At 48.0% G+C, this 21,020-nt stretch overlaps 1 protein-coding gene across 5 annotated transcripts in view; it reads left to right on the top strand.

Annotated features, from left to right (window-relative positions):
* PRMT8 (protein arginine methyltransferase 8) overlaps positions 1-21,020 on the top strand; it is a 177,044-nt gene that overhangs the window by 130,506 nt on the left and 25,518 nt on the right. For all 5 annotated transcript variants that reach the window (XR_014845483.1, XM_085025168.1, XM_085025167.1 and 2 more), the window contains 2 exons: positions 8,820-8,975; positions 9,510-9,573. Coding sequence is in view for 4 of the 5 variants with exons in the window: in XM_085025168.1 (XP_084881294.1) it covers positions 8,820-8,975; positions 9,510-9,573 (220 nt within the window). In the remaining variant the exon portion in view is untranslated. The remainder of the gene's footprint in view (positions 1-8,819; positions 8,976-9,509; positions 9,574-21,020) is intronic.

The following is a 21,020-nucleotide window of genomic DNA, read 5'->3' as shown; positions in this document are numbered from 1 at the left end:
CAGACATGCTGGTAAATGTCTGCAGGTCATCTTGGGAAAGAGTTAACAGTCCACAATTTTGGCAACATGGCAGGGTTTCTCTTAATGTTACATGACTTCCCCTTCATCCAAGGGCTGCTGGGTCTATAAGTTAGCTCAAGTCTGGGAATCTACTGAGGGGCCATGACTCTCTGTTTTGGTTATTCAGCCAGACTTCTGTTCACTAGACCTATAACTTTTCTGCTTAAATAGATCCAGTAAGAATTTAGTATGTTTCTTACTCTTTATTCTCTTGAGATACCGTTATCACCTGGCCCACTCCATAGGTCTTGGTGAGCCAGACTATGACACATACAGTGTCGGCTCTGCTGTCCTTACCTAACCATGCTCACATCATCTTTGGTGATTACACGCTACAATTTGGACCCTGCAACCCAGAACACCAGTTGGATATTATTGCCATGGTGCTTAGGAATCTCAGTTTGATGGTAGCATTTCCCACTGTAATTTCTAACTACAGAGAAGGGCACCATACTCTCCAAGGGTACTGGCCTTCCCTCACACACGTCTTTCTTGCAGCTGTAGTGGGAGGTCTATTCTCTGGTGTCGGTGAGTGGATCTTACATGACAGATGCATTTCGACATTCTGATCTCCCCAAGCCTTTGGATACCTTCCCCTTCAGCATACAGGAAGTGCCGGCATTTCTCCTTCATTTAGGCTAACTTTGGGTCCCTGTTTTAGTCAATAAACCATACTAACTGTTACAGGCATTCCAAGCCCTTGGAGGTAAAAGAGTGAGTCCACCATCTGCTTAGTGGGCCTTCGTCAACACATTTGTCTCAGCCCAACTTTATGTTTCTTCCATCTTGACCCCTCGCCCTTACTAACCATATCCATTCCTATTCCCCAGATTTCAGTGTATATAGGTTGAAAGTCTTATGCAGTTCTTTTGGTGTGTATCACACCTCCTCATGGGTCACTTTTGTGTCTCACTCTTTGGGGTCTTCTTGGAGTCAAATCTAGTTATAGGATTCTTGAGGTTAAGTATGAGGAGTATTGGCAGTACCTTGCCAGCAGTTACCTCAAAGGACACCAGTATGACTCTTCAGGAAAAAGAAAGATAACTTTCTTGGGCAGGGGTAGAAGGTGCTCCTACTGGGAAAGAAGACTGTGTAATTTAGGGACTTAAGATCCCAGCTTCATTGGCTCTGCTCATATGTTCCCAATCTAATTTTTGGATCCCATTCTTTACCAATAGATGACTCAACTTTAACAAAAGAGGCTCTGCAAAAATGGGAATTCACTGTGTGTTATAACTCAGACAAGATTAAACCTTGGATTTGGTTTTCAGAAATCTTGACCTTGTAAGAAAATAAGGTCTTTTTTCTTTTCTTTCCTTCCTTTTATTTTTTCAGAGTCCTAGAAGATTTCAGGTGTTATATGAAGACCTTGAGCTGGGAATTTAAATCCCTGAGCTCATCATTTTCTTTCTCTAAGTTTTCTAGAGCAGTTAGCACAACCAATCAACCAATTCACCCCTTATATTCCTTATCATGACTGAAATGTTCTAAGATAGTGACTCCTTGGTCACCTGGAGTCTTGTCTTCCGTAGGTAGTTCATCACAAAGTGTCTAAAGCTAAAACTTGAGTGACCCTTTTGCCATTTCATGCTGTTGACTGCCAGTGCCCTCTTCACCGATGGCAAGAGAGTCCTTAGTGCCTTGAAACCTATTGAGATCAAAGAACCAGTTCCAGAACTCTCAGAACCAATTCAGGGAACACACTCTTAAGATATTCTTGGTACCAAATTTTGTCTCAGTCATGGCTCAACCATGGAAGCAGATTCAGTAGGACGTATATATATTGCAATATTTACACAATTGTGTAAGGCTGCATTGTCTCCATATCTGATGCTGGAACTTGATGTAAGGGCAGGTAATCAGGAAAGGGCTGTGAGTGCAAAATAAGGGGAGATCAGAAGTAGCTAGAACTCATAAGCAAAAGCCCAAACCCTGTGAGGACAGGCTGGAACATGTATCCATTCTCTTGCTCTGACCTTGGTGGTGAGCATATCCTGTAGAGGCCAGAGTGTTTCACCTTGGAGCTAAAAACTCACACACTTGACTCAGGGGTCAGAGAAACTGAAGACAAAGGTAGAACAATTGCAGGCCCAGCTGCTGCATCATGCCAGTGAGGCGAATTAACATATCAGCAATGGAGTTTCCATTGTGGCTCAGTGGTAATGAACCTGACTAGGATCCATGAGGATGCAGGTTACATCCCTGGCCTCACTCAGTGGGTTAAGGATCTGGTGTTGCTGTGAGCTGTGGTGTAGGTCACAGACACAGCTCGGATCCCACAGCTATGGCTGTGGTGTAGGCCAGCAGCTGCAGCTCTGATTTGACCCCTAGCCTAAGAATTTCCATATGCTGTGGCTGTGGCCATGAAAAAAAAGGGTGCACTACAAAAGGTTTCCTGCTTCCTTTGTACTTCTGAATCTCATGAGACTCTCCCTTGTGACCCACCCTAACTGGAGACCTAGCAGAATGGGAATTCTGGGAAATGTAGTTCTGCTTGGTAAGGAGACATGTTACAAAGCCTTCACACATGTAGGCACTGAGCTTCAAAAACATGAAGCAATAGCTACAGAACCAGAGGGAGAAAAATACAAATCCCATGGTCAAAGATTTTTTTTTTAGAATACTTTCCCTCTTAGTCGATAGACAAATACATACAAAATCAGTAAGGATGTAGAAAATCTGAGCAACACCATCAAACAACCACATGTAATAGACGTTTATAGAATAGAACACTGCATTCCCAGAATACAGAATATACATTATTTTAAGTGCACATGGAAATATTCAGTAAGACAGAACATATGCTGAGCCATAAACACATCTCAGCAAGTTTCAAAAGACTGAAATAATGCAGAGTATGCTTTTTTTGGTCATGACAAAATTAATTTAGAAATCAATAAACAGTAAATTAACTAGAAAATCTCCAAATATTTGGAAATTATGCAACAACTGAGAACAGGGTCAGAAAAGAAATCACAAGAGAAATTAGAGAATATTCTAAACTGAATGGCAGTAAAAGCACAATCTAGGGACTTGATGTTTGTCTACTCCCAAGACTCATATGTTGAAATCCTAACTCCCAATGTGATGGTGTCAGGAGGTGAGGCTTAGGGGAGGTAATTAGGCCACAAGGGTGGAGCCTTCATGAAGGGGATTAGTGCCCTTAGAAGAGGGCTTCCCTGCTCTGTTCTTCATCCTTTGAGGATACAAGGAGAAAGCAGCCACCTACAAACCAGGAAGCAGGTCCTCACCAGACAGTGGATCTGCTGGCAGCTTGATCTTGGACTTCTCAGCCTCCAGAGCTATGAGGAATAAATATGTGTTGTTTAAGTCTCCCAGTGTACTGTAATTTGTTATAGAAACTGAACTAAAGCACACAACGTATGCAATTTGGGGAAAAATTGGTTAAAGCAGTCTTTGGAAGAAAATTAATAGCTTTCATTGCTTCTACTAGACCAAAAGAAAGGAACAAAATCATAATCAGAGCTTTCACCTTACAAAGCTGGAGAAAGAAGAGAAAATAAAGCCTAAGTTGAAAGAAGGATATAATAAAGATAAGGGCAAAAATCAATGAATTAGAGTCAAATATTAGAGAAAACCAATAAAGCTGAAAGTTTGTTTTTGTGAAGAATGATGAAATGGATAACGTTTAGCTAGATTGATCAAGGAAGAAAACACAAATGACAATATCATCAATAAAGGCAAAAACATCACTGTAGACCATATAGACATTTGACAGGTGACTAGCGAGTATTATGACAATATTATGCCCGTAAATTTGACATCTCAACTGAAATGGATAAATTCCTTGAAAAAAACACCATGTCAAACCTGATGAAAATGTGCTTAGTAAACTAAAATAGCACCCTATTCAACAAATTAAATTTATCCTTTAAATTTCCCCCCAGAAGAACTTCAGGCTCAGATAGTTTTACTGGTAAATGAAATTAAACATTTAAAAAAAATACCAATCTCAGGGAAACTTTTTCAGGAAATGTATGAGGGGAGAACACTTGCTAATTTGTGTGATGAACCCAGCAGAACTTTGATTACCAGGGACGGTAAGAGACAATTACAGATCGATGTCCCTCATAAGAATAGATGCAAAAATTTGCAAGAAAATATTTATAAATAAAATCAAGCAATGTGGAGTTCCCGTCGTGGTGCAGTGGTTAACGAATCCGACTAGGAACCATGAGGTTGCGGGTTCAATCCCTGCCCTTGCTCAGTGGGTTAACGATCCGGCGTTGCCGTGAGCTGTGGTGTAGGTTGCAGATGCGGCTCGGATCCCGCGTTGCTGTGGCTCTGGTGTAGGCCGGTGGCTACAGCTCTGATTCGACCCCTAGCCTGGGAACCTCCATATGCCGAGGGAGCGGCCCAAGAAATAGCAGAAAAAGACAAAAAAAATCAAGCAATATTATAAAGGATAATATATCACGACAAGGTGTTTGTTCAACATTTGAAACCAGTCTATGGAGTTCAACCCATTCGCAGAACAAAGGAGAGACAAAGGAGAAAAGTCATATACAATTTGGAGAAATGTCTAAGAAGCATATGACAAAACTCAATGCCAATTTGTGATGAAAGTGCTCAGCAAATTAGAAACAGAGGAAAGCATTTCCAATGTAATAAAAGACATTTATCAAAAGCTTACAGCCAAAATCACATTCAATGATGACATTTGTATATCATTGGAACAGAAGAAGAATGCCTGTTTCCTCTTCTTCTATTCAATCCTTACCAGTGCAACAAAGAAAAAGCAAAGAACAAGAGATAAAAAAACATAGATGAGAAAAAAGAAGTAAAGTTGTCTTCATTCACAAGTGACAAGAATGTTTATGAAGAAAAATAAAGGAATCTACAGATAAATCCTACTAAAATTAATATGTAAAGTGAGCAAAGCTGTAGAATATAAGGTCAGTGTATACACTCACAAAAAACAATTGGAAAATGAAATTTTAAACACATCCCATACAGTACTATGAAGTATGATAAAATAAAGTAGTTAAGAATAAATCTAGCAAAAGAAATATAAACATTACAGGGAGAAATTAAACAAAACCTGACTAAATGGAGAGCTGTATCAGTGTTTTGGATGGTAAAGCCGAATATTGCCTAGGTGTCAATTCTCCTAAACAGATCTATGGATTCAATTCACTTCCAATCAACTCCAAGCTGCTAGTCTGAATGAAATAACAAATGGGCAAATTGGTTCTAAAATGTGTATGGAAATGCAAAGCATCCAAAAAAATAATAATAATCTTGTAAAAGAAGGACTAAGCTGGAAGATTTATAGTACTTTATTTCAAGATTCATACAAAGCTACTGTATTCAAGTGACTGTTAAATCAATATATGAATGGGACAGATCTGAGAGGCCACCCGCATATAGGTAATTGATTTTCCGATAAAGGTGGTAAGTTAATTCTTTGGAGAAGATGATAGTGTATTCAGCAAATGGTGCTAGAACCATCTATTTGTCTGAAAAAATGAACTCACATCCCTAACTTACTATACAAAAATTAGTTTGACTTGAATCAAAACCTAAAAGCAAAGGCCGCAACTATAAAACTTCTAGAAGAAGACGTAGGAGTGAATCTTTGTGCCTTGGAGTAGACAAAGATTAGGAAGGACACACAAAATTCTAATCATGAAAGGGAAAAAAAGTCTTTATCCAAATGAAAAACTGCATTTCAAAAGTCAAGATTAGCGGTGAACAAACATGTATGTGTAAATGGGTCGCCATGCTATACAGTAGAAAAAAAACCAATATATTGGGGAAATAAAAAAGTTCAAATAAAAAAATAAAAAACAAAAGTCAAGATTAGGAAAATGAAAAGGGAAATCACAGAATGGAAGAAGATATTCCTAACCCGTATATCTGACAAAGGATTTGTTTCCATAAAATATGAACTCCTACAATTCAATAAGGAAACAACAAATAGCTCAAGAACAAAAGGGCAAAAGAGATCATTCACAAAAGAAGATGTCTGTGAATAGTCAATAAAACCATGAAAAAACCATCTACATCAATAGCCATCAGGTCGCAATGAGATCGCAGTTCATAGTTACTAGAACCGCTAAAAGTTTCAAAATCAATAAGACTAAGTGGACAGCATGTGGAAAAACTTGAACTCGGAATTGTAAAATCACACAACTATTTTGAAAAGACTGGCAATTTCTAACAAAATTAAATATCCCCCTTAAGACCCAGCAAATCCATTTCTAGGTATTTATCCAAATAAAAACATACAAATCTTCCTCAGCACATGATGAGGTTTTTATGCCCTCATATCACAGCCCCGCCCCACCCACCTGAACTGTGCTCAGAACAACATCAGCCTCCAGGTGGGCGTGGGCAAGACCGTCTGACACAAAGCCTTTTTTTTTTTTTTTTTTTTTTTGTCTTTTTATGGCCACCTACAGCACTTGGAGGTTCCCAGGCTAGGGGTCAAATCAGAGCTATAGCTGCCAGCCAAAGCCACAGCCACAGCAATGCATGATCTGAGCTGCATCTGCAACCTACACCACAGCTCACGGCAACACAGGATCCTTAACCCACTGAGCGAGTCCAGGGATCGAACCTGCATCCTCATAGATATTAGTTGGGTTTGTTACCGCTGAGCCGCAACGGGAACTCTAAAGCCTGTTTTATAATGAAGTGTTGAATTGCTTAGGAAATGTATTGAATACTGTGCTGAAAGTGGAAAGCAGAAGGTTGTCTGAGCCCAGGATGGTTCTAAGTATATCAGTTGCTCATCTTTGTGATCGTGGGCCTGCCTGGGACCTGTTGTTGCCCAGCATTGTGGGGGGAGGATCATACTGCATTTTGCCAGTCCAGGAAGAGATCAAGATTCAAAACTTGACGTACGCTTTCTGCTGAACGTGTATGGTTTTAGTACCATGGTAAAGTTGAAAAACCAGGGTAAGGTAGGGACCTCTGTATTTTCAACAATACTTAAACAAGGAAATGCCCTGGTGGTTCAGCAGATTAAGGATCTGGTACATCCCTGATGTGGCTGTGGTTACTCCAGTGGTAAAGTTTCGATACCTGGTTTGGAAACTGCATGCTGTGGGCAGTGGCCAAAAAAACCCTTAAAACAGGAATATTCGTAACAGCTTTATTTGTAACAATCCAAATGCCCATCAGCCTGTGACTGGATGCAAATGTCTGGTAAGGTCATGTGATGGAAATACTTAGTCAACAGCCACAGTAACAAGAAAGAATAAATGCAGTCAAATGAATGAATCTCAAGAACTTGAGTAGAAGCCAGACTCAAAAGTGTACATACTGTATAATTCCATTGATATGAGGTTTTGGCAGTGACAGAAGGAAACTTTGGTGGTAGAAATTAGATCATTGGTTGTCTGGAATGCAGGTGAGAGTTACCTGCATGTGGGCATGAAAGGCTTTCTGGAATAATGGCAATGTCCTATATCTGGATTATGGTGGTGGTTACACGGGTTTACATTCATCGGAACTTTTACATTTAAAATACATATTTAGGAGTCCCCATCATGGCTCAGAGGAAACGAATCTGACGAGTATCCATGAGAATGCAGTTTCAATTCCTGGCCTTGCTCAGTGGGTTAAGGATCTGGCGTTGCTGTGAGCTGTGGTGTAGGTCACAGATGTGGCTCCGATCCAGCATTGCTGTGGGTGTGGTGTAGGCTGGCAGCTACAGCTCTGACTAGACCCGTAGCCTGGCAATCTCCATGTGCCATGGATATGGCCCTAAAAAGACTATATATATATGTACACACACACACATGTTTAAAATCTGTGCTTCTTATGTGTGCAAGTTATATTAAAAGGTATTCTGAAAGCATACTTCAAAAATTCCAGGACTCTTGGTGATTAGAGTGTTTGCTGACACTTGAATGGACAAAGATCCCTGCCTCACCACCATACACAGTTCATGTTCTCCTCGAGTTGGAGACAGTTGTAATGGGTAATCCAGTTCTGCTCTTATCCCAAAGCACTTACATAATGGTGGAGAAAGAAACATGTTTTCTAGTCTTCAAAACAAGCAAATGGAAAAACAGAAAAAGTACACACACACACACACACACACACACACACACACACACACGCACATACACGCAAAGCCTCCTTCAATAACCTGTTTAAAACCAATTCTTCACGGTGGCTGAATGTCCTGCCTCAGGTCTGACCTAAATCTCTCATGCTGTATTGGTACCGACCCTTTTCATTTGTTTTTTTTTGCTTGTTTGTTTTGGCTTTTTTTTTTTTTTTTTTTGCTTTTTAGGGCTGCACCTGCAGCATATGGAAGTTCCCAGGCTAGCGGTCTAATTGGAGCTGTAGTCACTGGCCTACACCACAGCCACAGCACACCAGATCCGAGCTGCATCTGCGACCTGCACCACAGCTCATGGCAATGCAGGATCCCTAACCCACTGAGCGAGGCCAGGGATCGAACCCGCATCCTCATGGTTCCTAGTTGGGTTCGTTAACCACTGAGCCATGACAGGAACTCCCTCATTTGGTTTTTGATGAATTGCCAGGTCTGGATGTTTCTCCTTTAAGGATACAGTGATCTTCCTGGGACAGAGTTTTAGAGCTGGAGTTGTTTGTGCCAAGGCAGGGAGCCCCTGGTCCAGCCGTACTCTTCTGTGGCTCTGCCTCGTGACACCACTGGGGTCTCTGAAGAATTAGGTGGGACGGCTCTGGGCCCACGACCCTGCAGGTGCACACCCACATGGCCTGAACCCATTGGCTCTGCCTTTCCTTCCACACAGGAGATGCTGAAGGATGAGGTGCGGACACTCACCTACCGGAACTCCATGTACCACAACAAGCACGTGTTCAAGGACAAGGTCGTGCTGGATGTGGGGAGCGGCACTGGGATCCTCTCCATGTTTGCTGCCAAAGCAGGGGCCAAGAAAGTGTTTGGGGTGAGCATGCCTCTCCCCACCTCCATTGGCCCTTCCTGTCCCCTCCTGGCTGGGGTCACATCTCCAGGAAGACATCACGTGTGGCTTCCAGGAAGCAGGCAAGCTCCCTGGCCCCCCATCACCTGGGCATTGCTCCTGGCCCTGCCCTGGACCAGCTGATGTTTGTGGAGGACATTTGATTTTCAGAACTCGAGCTGACATCATCATTGCCTTAGAGTGCCTGGTCCTACTGTGGGGTGGAGAGTCAGGGCTAGGCAGCCAGACCCATGAGCTCTGGTTGGACCTGGACAATTCACTTCTCTGCACCTCAGTTTCCCCATCTGTAAAATGGGCACAATTATAGCCTACAGGGTGGCTGTGAGGAGTGAATGAGTTTCATACACGTCAGGTGCTTAGAGCAGCATCTGGTATAAGCCAAAAGCTCAGTATTTATTAGTATAGTTGGGATGGAGCCCAAAGTAGCTGTGCACCCTCTGGGCCCAGACGTGCTATGATTCTTTTGACGCTTGCCCCTTTGTTCTGTGTCCTTTCTAGATTGAATGCTCCAGTATTTCCGACTACTCAGAGAAGATCATTAAGGCTAACCACCTGGACAACAGTAAGACATAGCTTCTCTCGCTTTCCCACGGACGGAGGGGGTAGGGGAGCTTCCACTTCCTTGTCTGGGTAACGTAGACTGATATGGGAGCACCTGGCCTTGTGATGGTGGAGGCCAGCAGAGGCCCTTTGAGCAGGACTGTGCCCGTGGGGCTCTGAGGTCTCCAATCCCTGCTGTGCCAGCTGAGGGCATGTCTTTCCCATTCAGCCTCCAGTGAGCCGAGCCTGAGGCTGAATCCTTCCTTTCTCAGCCCTCGGTGTGGCCCCAGCTGTAGACGTCTATAGTGTTTTGCAAAGTGGCAGCCATTCCTCCTCCTTCTCCCTCGCCACAACCCTCAGCCCCATCTCTTCGGACACCTGCCCAGTGGCAGCCCAGCAGATCCAGCCTCTGCCTTTGGAGAAATGCGGTCCTCTTGTTCCCACTAGCCCTGCTGCTGACTGGGCTGCCTTGGCAAGTAGCCGCTCTTGGGGGTGGACTTTCTTTTTTTTTTAAATGGTATTTACTTTATTATTTTTTTATTATTCTATGAATTTTATTACATTAATAGTTGTACAATGATGATCACAACCCTATTTTATAGCATTTCCATCCCAAACCCCCAGTGCATCCCCCCACCCACCAACCTGTCTCCTTTGGAAACCATAAGTTTTTCAAAGTCTGTGAGTCAGTATCTGTTCTGCAAAGAAGTTCATCGTGTCCTTTTTTAGATTCCACATGTCAGTGAGAGCATTTGATGTTGGTGTCTCATTGGCTGTCTGACTTCACTTAGTGTGATAATTTCTAGGTCCATCCTAGAAATTGTTGCTGCAAATGCTGTTATTTCGTTCCTTTTAATGGCTGAGTAATATTCCATTGTGTATATGTACCACATCTTCTTTATCCACTCCTCTGTCTATGGGCATTTAGGTTGTTTCCATGTCTTGGCTATTGTATATAGTGCTGCAGTGAACATTGGAGTACATGTAGGGGGGATGGACGTTCTTGCAGCTGGAGTCTGAGGCTAAAGACAGATGTGCCTCCTCCTTTCCTCCCCTCTCCCCTTTCCCAGGCAATGGTGCCATGTCAGCCTCTCCCTCTGAGACTCATCGTGAACACACTCATTCACTCCCAAAGGCTCCCTGATCAGAACTCCCACCTTCCATCAGTCAGGGAGATGAGATTTCACCCCAGGTCCTATGCTGAGCAGGACTGGATCATGTAGCGTTTATAAACTAGGAAAACTAGGTTGAACTTTCTCTTCAGGACGTCAAAGCCCTTTTGGAGGATTCTAAGTAAGGGAGGAGCGTTCTCTGCGGAGAATGGGCTGGAATAGGCTGTAGGCATCAAGAGTGCAGGCAGAGACATATTCAGAGGCTATTTCGTAGCTCTGCGGTAGATCTGCTGATGGGCCACACAAGTGAAGGAGAAATGAGATGGGAGCAGGACTGGCTTTTTGCCTTGAGTAACAGGGTGGATAGTGGAATGCTGAGGTGACAGGACACAGGAAAAAGTCAGGAGTCCTCCTTGGCACATGTTACGGCTGCGATCCCTGGGGAGAGGCAGGTGGACAAGCAGAGTCTAGGGTTCCAGGGAGGCTGGAGCATGGGCTACAAGTTTGGGAGTCTTCAGCATACAGGTGTTTCTTTCTGTATTTATTTTTTTGCCTTTTAGGACTGCACCTGTGGCACATGGAAGTTCCCAGGCTAGGGGTTAAGTAGGAGCTGCAACTATCTGCCTGCGTACCACAGCCATAGCAACACAGGATCCGAGCTGCGTCTGTGACCCACACCAAAGTTCACAGCAATGCCAACGCCGGATCCTTAACCCACAGAGCAAGGCCTGGGGTTGAACCTGCATCCTCATGGATGCTAGTCGGGTTCGTTACTGCTGAGCCATGACGGGAACCTCTACAGGTGTTATTTAAGGCCCCAGGACGAGGTCTTCTGGGGATAATGTATCACTAGAGGAGAGAAATGGCCAAAGATGGAGCTCTAGGGCATTTCACCCCTTGAAGGTCAAGGGGAGGAGAAGGGGCCAGCAGGAGGCAGAGTGAGGGCAGCGAGGTCGATGGACCTTTGGGAGAGAGGGGTAAAGGGGGAGGATGCTAAGGGATCAAGTAAGATAAGAACAAAGATGTGACCCATGAATTACTGTGGCCACTAAGGAGAATGTGTTCTTAACAGGAGCAGCCTCCATGGAGGGGCAGGCACGGAAGTCCAGGTCAAGAAGGTTACGGGATGAGTGGACCCAGATCTTCAGAGGGCCCTGCCCTCCCACACTCAGCATCTTGGCAGGCAGTGGAGGGAGGGCTGCCTGGACCGGGGGTGGGGGTGGTGGTGTGAGCCAGCCACTGACACAGTGGGGGTTTTGGAGTCTAGGCTGAGTGAGGAAGGATGCTGGGAAGTGAGGGGCGATGATGGTTGGGTGATGGTGGGAAAGAGGCTGCATGGAGGGGCCGCAAGCAGAGTCTTTGCAGCCTGCGTAGTGGAAGTGCAGCTCAGACCTGGACCACTGGCTTGCTGTCCAGCCTCTCTGGGTTCACTCAGCAGAGCCAGGTCACTCTGCACACTCCTCAGGAAAATACCTGACCCGGGCCAAGTGGTGACCTCTAGACTGAAGATGGAGAAAGAAAGCCGACCAGTTCTTTCTCTATAAGAGAGACAGAGCCTGGCATCCTCGTGTTTTCATTTGATCTCTCTCCCCTACCTTGTGAGATGGGGCAGGTGTTTCTTCCCGCTTCACAGAGGTGGAGACTGACTCAGGGATGTGGGCCACCCCTCTGTCCATGGCCCTTGCTCCCATACTCTTTCCTAAGGCATGTTTCGGTTGATGAGGCAGCACCAGGAGTGCCTGCCAATTGTGAAAGTGAAAGCTAGACTCTCTCAGGAGCAGAAGGTGGGTGCAAATATCTGGAGGCTCAGGCTCTGCTGGGGCTTGGTGGGTCCCAGCCCTGGGCCCTAAAGAGCGTTTGGACCCTCCCCAGGTTTCTCTGTGCAGTGATCCTGCCCTTGGGGCTCTGCCTGGACCCCTTTCCCTGCATCTGCCTCTCATCCTGGCCGCCTCCCTCCTCTCAGAAGACCACGGCCCCGCAGTCACTGCAGAGCATCAGGTGGAAGGAATCTCTGACCCTTGGGTGGGGGCCTGGGGGCGGGGGGCGTGCGGAGCCCTCGCTGGCCCCTCTGGTTCACACCGCGAGGTCCCTCCTCCCCTCCCCTGCCTCCAGCACTTGTCATGTTAGATTCTCTTCCCCTCTCGCTTTCCTCCCTTTCTTCTTTCTTTTAACCTCTGACACATCCCAATGTACAGAAGGGTGCAGATGCAGCTGGTTGTTTTTCTGAGCCATTTGGGAGCAGGCTGTGGATGCGATATCCCTGAATACGTAAGCGTGTGCTTCCTGCAAACAGGGGTGTTTCCTTCGCGGCCACATGCGACAAGGCCAGCCCTCCCACGTCCTCGTTATCTGTGCTCAGACGCCCTCTGAGGTCGGCGGGGGAAGCAATGGCACCCGTCTCTGCTGGAGGACTGGGTCTCACCCAACACACTGCCCTTTGTGGTCCTGTCCTGGTCTCCTTCCAGCTGGAACCCGCAGACTCCCCTCAGCTCTCGTGGCCTTGGTGATCACAGCCCAGCATCCTGTGGGCTGAACCTCAAAGGGGTGGGGGATGCTTCCTCACAGTCAGATTCCCGTCGCCTGTCCTGGAGGGACACCCCGGACATGAGGCTGCATCCTCTGCATCCTCACGGCATTCCGGAGGCATGCCGTGTAGTTGTGTCCTGTCCTGACAGCGTTTGCCTTGATCCCTGGTTGAGGTCATGCCCGCCAGGCTTCTCCCCCTTGATCCGTGATGAGTGTTTCTGAGAGATGAAAGCATGGAAATATTTCCACCCTTCCCATTCATTTCCTTTTTTATTCAGTGGATTATAGCCGTTAGTACCAGTAGGTACTCTGATGCTCAGATTCTCCCTGATTTGGTCCTGGGAGCATCTCAAACTACCTTCTTCCTTCTTCACTTTGTATGAACGTTCTTGTTTCCTGGCACAGATGTTGCAGGCTCATCTCACTGGTTCCAGAATTAGACATTTCTTTACCGAATCTTGACTCTGTTTAGCGGACGGTAGCTTTTAGACAGGAGGACATGGGGCTAGGTATGCTTGTCAATTTTAGGGTCTGGAGGCTCCCCAACTGTCTCAGCTGGAAGAGTTCGTGTGTGTGTGTGTGTGTGTGTGTGTGTGTGTGTGTGTGTGTGGTGTCACGTGTATGGACATGACACGGACATGGCACGTGTTCCCCACCTATCTATTATGCATGTTGTCAAGGCCATGGTCACGTGACACCTGCACCTCTAATTCAGCCCCACGGGCTTTAGTCTCCCTTCCCCACTCTTCTCTGTGACTCCTTTCTCTGACAGTGAAACCCTGGCTCCCATTCTTCTTAACATGCTTACATATGGGATCAACCCCCCTGTGTGTAAACAGTTGCCCACTGTCACCACCTCTCACCCACATGCCTGTCACCCCGAGCTGGGCTCTGGCCCCTTTGCCAGGCAACACCCTACATGGGCACCTCCTCCCTGGACTCAGGGTCTGGTGGGCAGAGCCAAGCTGCCCCTCTGCACAGGCCCTCCCAGCGACCTTGGCCTTCACCTTCATGACCAGCCCTGCTCCAGGGCATGGTCACTGCCTGAGCTCACCAGCCAGACCCCACCTGGCCGGTCCAGGCCCCTGCAGCCCCTCTGGCAGCATGGCATCTAGTTTGCTCAGCCCACCTCGTGGCTCCGAGTGCTGTGGATTTTGATGGCTCCCCCTTGATTCTGTGCTGCCGAGGCAAAGCCCCAGGAGAGACGAACCGCTGTCCCCAGGTGAACAGCCACCCCCAGCGGCCCATGCCTGGCCTATGCCTCACACACTCCCAGGGGCTTTTCAAGGCAAAGCTGGCTTCGTTTCTTCCTCCCTGGGGTCTGCAGCAGGTAGACGGAGCCGGTGAGGCGCCCGGCCCTGTCCGCTGCCCCAGCTTGCCTGCCGCGGAGTGTGCACCAGAAAGAGGACAGCTGGGCTCCCATGGAAATGCTTTAGAAACGCTGCAACAGCCACTTGTGTGGGTCTTGGGCGTGTAGGTGTAGAGACATAAATAACAACCCAGGACATAAAATACCTGCCCCCAGAATCAATCAATGGCTCTCCCTCTCCACCTCCTGGGATGGGTCTGTTCGCAGGCAGACTCACACCTCCACGCAGCCACCTGCGGGCAACACGGGGCCTTCACGTGGCTTCTCCAGCCGCGTGGCTCACACACGGGCTGAATCTCCTCCCTGACTTCAGCCCCGATGGCTCCCTTTTCTTCCCTTTCTCTGCCCTGGGGCCCTGACAGCTGCTGGGCTGCCTAGAAAAGTAGGTTCATTTGCAAAAGTTGATAGAGGAGCTCAGGGATTGAGACGAATGTTTAGTTCTAGGAAAAAAAAAAAAAAAAAAACCTATTCACTTCTCAGAAAGCCAGAGGAAACGATTGATCCCTCCTTTGTCTTCTTTTGTCTGGAGCGTGAATGTCACAGGTGGAGTGGCCTGAGCAGAGCATGACACACAGAGAGATGTGGGAAGGGCTTGGTGGCTTGGCCAGGTGGCTCCAGATCTGAGCCCCTGCTCCTGGGCAGGAGCTGCTTCCATGCATAACCTGCAGGTCACTGGGGGATTAGAAATAAGACACATAAAGAACCGTGCACAGGCCCCTGGGGGTGGCAGGAGCTCAGCAAACATCAACTGCAGGTCTCTCCGGCTTCCTGTTCTGTGCTTTGCTCATTCCTGACCACACAGCCTGAGCCTTTTATAGGCAGTGCTTGAATTCTGTGCTCCTGCAGCTTTGGCTCCATGCTGGCAGCCGCCCAGTCGTGCCATGACCCCTCTGATGGGGACCCCACCCCCGGCCACCTGGGGCTGTGATTGTCCGAAGCACCTCCCTGCAGCCTAACCAATGCTCTGCGCTGTCCCCTTGCTGCCACATAGAGAGAGAGGATGGCCCTTCGCCGGGGAGCCTTTCCCCAGAATCTCTGGGCCTCACACTCTCATTCCTTCACTCTCTACTTTGCTTTCCGTCCCCTTCTCCTCTGCCATGCTTCAGCGTCCCTGTCACCCTGGCAGAGGACCCAGCCGCATGGCTGGAGGGACCCAGATGCCACCCTGCTCTTTCCGAGCTGTGGAGGATGCCGTGCCACAGTGGCGCTGAGCTGGCATTGACCACCATCTGCTGTTCACCCACACCTGGCTGCCAAGCACCAGCTCCTAACCTGTGTCTTATCTGCCCGTGGATGTTTTGAATCCAAACGGAGAGTCACACTTTTTCGTCACATCAAACGTCATGGTGTTAGATTTGATCCTTTGGTCCTTGCTTGCAAGTGACTAGGACTCCGCAGACACGGCTCTCGGGGGCATGGTTCTCTGCGTGGTGTCCCGTGTATCCTCATCAGAGCCCTGGGCAGTGGCGTGGGGGACAGCTTCCGCGGGCGGGTGTGGGTCAGCTCTGAATCAGCCCCTGGGAACACAGTCGGGGAGCGGCTGTGGTCCACACAGTAATTGGCCAGCATCCTGGCCAGGAGACCATGGAGATGACACCTTGTCAGATCGTCCTGCTACTTCTCACTCAGGGCCACCAGATTAGCTTGTGCTCTTGGACAGCTGACACCCTGTGCCTCTGTTTCCCGCTCCGGGAAATGGCACTGTTAGTGGTACCGACCACAGAGGTCCCTGGGAGCGTTACATAGTTACAGCGTGTGAAACCGTGCTGGGGCCCCTTGGTAAATTTTCAGTGAATTTGAGGAATGGGTGCAGGTGCTGTGGTGGCTTGAAATTGGCCACAATGGGAATATTTACACAGAGAAATCGGCAGATGCTACAAATCAGGGCTTCTTTCCTGGAGAGAAAGTGTCTCCCTATAGTGTACAGTGTGCAGTTAGCAGCTAATAAACGTTACTATTATTTCATTCATTGATTTGACTAACAGCCCTGTCCAAAGAAGGAATGAGATTAATCGGATATATTTGTTTTTAATGAACCCGTACCAGTGGCTGCTGGAAATGGCTGCTTCCTTTCCTAACTGTTCACCAAGCAGCCCATGGATCATCTCAGGACTGGGTTTCAGGCACCCATCCCCGAGAGCTGTCCTCCACCCTCTGGATGCCAGGGAGTTGGCAGAGAACCGGCTGGACAAGATCTTTGCTCTCATGGTGCTTAAAGTCTCAGAAAGAGGATAGTCACAAAATCAGGTGGACACACAACCTCATGGTAGAATTACAAACGGTGACAGTGCTTTGAAAGGACAGGATGGAGCTGAGAAAACTGGGGTCCACTTTGGATGGGCCGGTCACTGGGGGGTGATGGACCTGACTCCCACCTCCCGGCATGAGCTTCTCTCCTGGCCCTGCCGCCTTCAGGTAACATCAGACTCCGTGTGGGTATTTACACCACAGGCATTGGTGGGTATCAGGTCGTGCTTCGATCCATTTGCAGGTACAGGACAGAAGTTGCAGGGAGACTGGGGGCGTGTCCCAAGTTGTGCAACGTGCCTAGGTCCTGGCTCCCCCTTTCGAGAATCCCCCAACTCCGCCTCCTCTCACTCGGCAGACGGAGCAATGAAACCAACCACAAAGTTCCCGTGAAGATGATGGAGGTGGCCTCTGAGAGATCACTCCGCCAGCGGCTCTGCAACCGCTTGTCCTGTGTCACTCCTGTAGTTAGAGCTGGTTTGAAGCTCTTTTGTCTCTACACCCAACACCCTCTTTTTATTTATTTATTTTTTTATTTTTATTTTTATTTTTTTTTGTCTTTTTGCTATTTCTTTGGGCCGCTCCCACGGCATATGGAGGTTCCCAGGCTAGGGGTCGAATCGGAGCTGTAGCCACCGGCCTACGCCAGAGCCACAGCAACGCGGGATTCGAGCCGCGTCTGCAACCTACACCACAGCTCACGGCAACGCCGGATCGTTAACCCACTGAGCAAGGGCAGGGATCGAACCCGCAACCTCATGGTTCCTAGTCGGATTCGTTAACCACTGCGCCACGACGGGAACTCCATCACCCTCTTTTTAAAATTGCCTGATCGTCTATCCAATCATTCAGCCAGGGTGTCAGTGAGGGTCAGGTGCTCTGTCCTGGAACTAGGAAGCGAAACACAACTGGGGGAGGAGAGCGGAGGCTGGCGCAGGTCAGGCCTTCAGGAGGCGGTGCATCCTACTCCGCTGCCAGAACGTGGGTGGTCACGTGGCCTTGCTCGATGGGGAGTGGGGTGGCATCCTGCGGCTCCCCTGTCTGGCAACATGCTCATTGTCCTTACACCCATGACCCTCGGGCCCACCCTCCTGTGGGACAGACTCTGCTCTGGGACCCGGGGTGGGGGGAGGCGGAAACGGGGACACTGCTAACTTCTGGCTCTGTGGGGTCAGCTGATTCTGATGGACACGTTAGCCACCCAAAGAAGAAGGGGCCGGGCTGATTTATTTAAAAAGTCAAGTCAGGAAAATGACCAGGAATCAGACTGACTGCATTTCTGTAATAACCACTCAAGAGACAGAATCTTACTGAAAATAATCAAAAAAAATTTTAAAATATCTGGGTGTCTAATTTGTGAACCTGAAGTTTCAGTTTAGAGTGTGTGGGTCCTTGTTGTGATGGATTATGATGAATCTTTCTAAAATTTGTGAACCAGGGTTCTGCGACAGCTGGTTGAACAAAATTTCGTCTTCCCTATGGAGTAAAAGCACAGCTCCAGAGTGAGTGACCTCAGTGCCACCTTGGGGGTTGACACGGTCTTAGTGATGTGGGGGTCCAGGCCGGGAGTGGGGATTTGCAGCCTGTAGCTAATCAGAGCCTTGATATCTGTGGCTAAGATCCCCTGGAAAAGGTGTGACATGGAGCTTGGATGCCCATAGCTGCTTGTGCCCACACAGGCCTGAGCGCCTACCCCAGGCCCTCACTCAGGCACCATCCACCCCACCACAAGAGGCAGCACTTTGCAGACTGCGGACTGGCATCTGGGAGTTTCAGTGGTTGCTAGTGGCGACTCTAGAAAACAGGAAGAATATCCCTGATGATTCACTGGGCCATTGTATTCAGGTCCATAGAAAGAGCATAGCCTCTTTCAAAAACCAGGATTGAGCAATTGCTGCTGATTCATGTCGAACTGGACATGGAGGCTCTGCCCCTTCACTGACATCAGGCATCTCCCCCGGCAAAATTGGCAGAAGGCCTTACATGTGCTCGGTGCATCTTTGAAGAATTGAGGGGGTTCCTTGGTGGTCTCGTGGTTAGGACTTGGTGCTTTCCCTGCTAGGCCAGGCTTCAATCCCTGTTCTGGCAACTGAGATCCCACCTCCAACTGCTGCATGTTGGAGCAGCAAAGGAGCTTAGAGATGTTTAGGCTCAGTCTCTCTCCCTTTTTCCCCAATGAGGAAATTGAGGTCCCAGAGAGGAGGAAGCGGTTGTCGGATGGAACAAGAGCATAAGTTGTCTGTCTCCAGAACCCCAGCGTAGGGTGGTGAAGGTTGGGTGCTGCACAAAAGCACCCATGCCAGGGGAGGAAAGGGGTCTGAAAAGGAGGTGTGCCTTTCTCCTTTCACATGGGACCCATCCAGCCAACAAGCCAAGTGGGGGCCACGACTGCCTTGAGAAATGTTTGGGTGCAGAAAGGTGGTGTTAACAGTAGTCTAGATGGTTCAGCATTTTAGGGGTTAATTGATTCCTTCTACTGTTTGGTAGGCAGGAGCTGGGATTTTGCTGTTCTGTGACCCACTACATCTACGATCTATCTATCTTTCTATCCATCTATCTTTCTATCATCTATTTGTCTTGCTACCTGTTTGCCAGTCTGTCTGTCTATCTGTCTGTCCATCTATCTGTCTATATATCTATTCGTCTGTCCATCTGTCCATCTATCCATCTATCCATCTGTCTATCCGTCTATCCATCTATCCGTGTGTCTGTCTGTCTGTCTATCTATCCGTCTGTCCATCTGTCCATCCATTTATCCATCTGTCGATCTTTCTATTTACCTACCTACCTATTTATCTATCTACCTATCCTCTGTTGTGCCCAGATGCATCAGGATAGAGCAGCTAGTGGATGGGGGGAGGCCAGTGCAGAGGACAGGGACAGCGTTCACTCGCTCTGCAGGGCACCCAAGGAGTGTTATTCTGTCCGTCCCTCTCTGTCGGACCAGACTATAAGTTCTTGTCTGTCTTCGCTTCCCCCAGGGCTCCTGGAGTCCTGTCTCTGGAATCACAGGGGAGCCTTGTCCTAGGCACACAGGTGGAGGTCCTGGGGCACTAGAGGCAAGAAAAGACATCATTCTGGACCTCAGGGAGGTCACCATTAATGCAGGAGGAGGGACTGACCCAGAGCCCCACAGCCACGTGCAGACATCAGGGAAGAGTCTTCAGAAAATGTGCAAAGAGAAAGAAAAGGGAGGCTGTTAAAACACTTTCAAGTGTTTACAAAAATAAGACAAACAAGTCTTGCAGGCAAATGATTAGGCAGGTGGGTCCAGCATCTATCTGCCAGTTCTTTTTCAGGATAAAAAATAAATGAGGTACTCTATTTGCATTTGCCAAAATCCCATACTCTGTCCCCTTGTGAAGATTCCTGGTGCATCCTGGGTCCTGCTCTTGCTTGAGTTCCTGCTCTTAGGTCTTGGGTCTTGACAACCCCCCTCCCAAGCCTTTTGGTGAAGATTAGCCTTCTGAGGCTCCCTTCCCAGGGGTCGGGCTTCACATGCGTAAAGCAGGAGAGTCACGCAAGTTGGGGAGTGATCAGGGCCAAGCGTCTGACTCCTTACAGAGAGGCCTTATCTGATTAAGCTTTGATGAAACGCCACACCCCGGAGAGCAAATCATCGTTAGACACTGACAGGCACGCTGTCCCCAGCACCACCCGCTGTGAAGGCGGGGAGTAAAGCCTGATGCCCTTTGCCACCTAGAGCTCTCCCATCCACGTTGATTTTCATGAAACTCACATTCAAGGACAGAAGTGGCGTTTTGTTTTGTTGTTCACTCCCGAGTACAGACCATTGTTTAGTTGGCCCAGAAAAGCACAGGCATTGTGTGGTTTTCTTCAGAGGATGGTGCAGAGTGAGTTTCAGAGCAGGGACACGTGTAACCTTTCACAGGAAACATTCTGATAGAACCAGCCACCAATCCATCACCCTGTCAGTTGCATAGCAGCACCTAAGATAGCTTTGCTCTGATCTTTATAGACGTGGATGCAAAACAAGGCTCCGAAGTTAAGTGTACATCCTTGTCAAATGATCAAAAGCTCAATGAAGTTTCTCCTGCCACAGAGGGATGGGACAGTCCTGGAAGGGACACAGAGGCAGAGGCCGCTTAGAACAGGGGCTCTGTCCTGATCCTACCCGCTTTACCTCTTTGTTGGTCACCAAGGAGACAGTGTCAGATAACGCATGCCTTCTGCAGAGCCCCAACCGTGAGCCCC

The sequence above is a fragment of the Sus scrofa genome, chromosome 5 (genome assembly GCF_054392235.1).
Source record: "Sus scrofa isolate SSC_HxYL_T2T_F1_AM1 chromosome 5, Sscrofa_HxYL_maternal_Yorkshire_Landrace_v2.0, whole genome shotgun sequence".
NCBI classification, from domain to species: domain Eukaryota; kingdom Metazoa; phylum Chordata; class Mammalia; order Artiodactyla; family Suidae; genus Sus; species Sus scrofa.
Note: the sequence above shows the minus strand (reverse complement) of the source record. Positions and strands in the feature narration are given on the sequence as shown.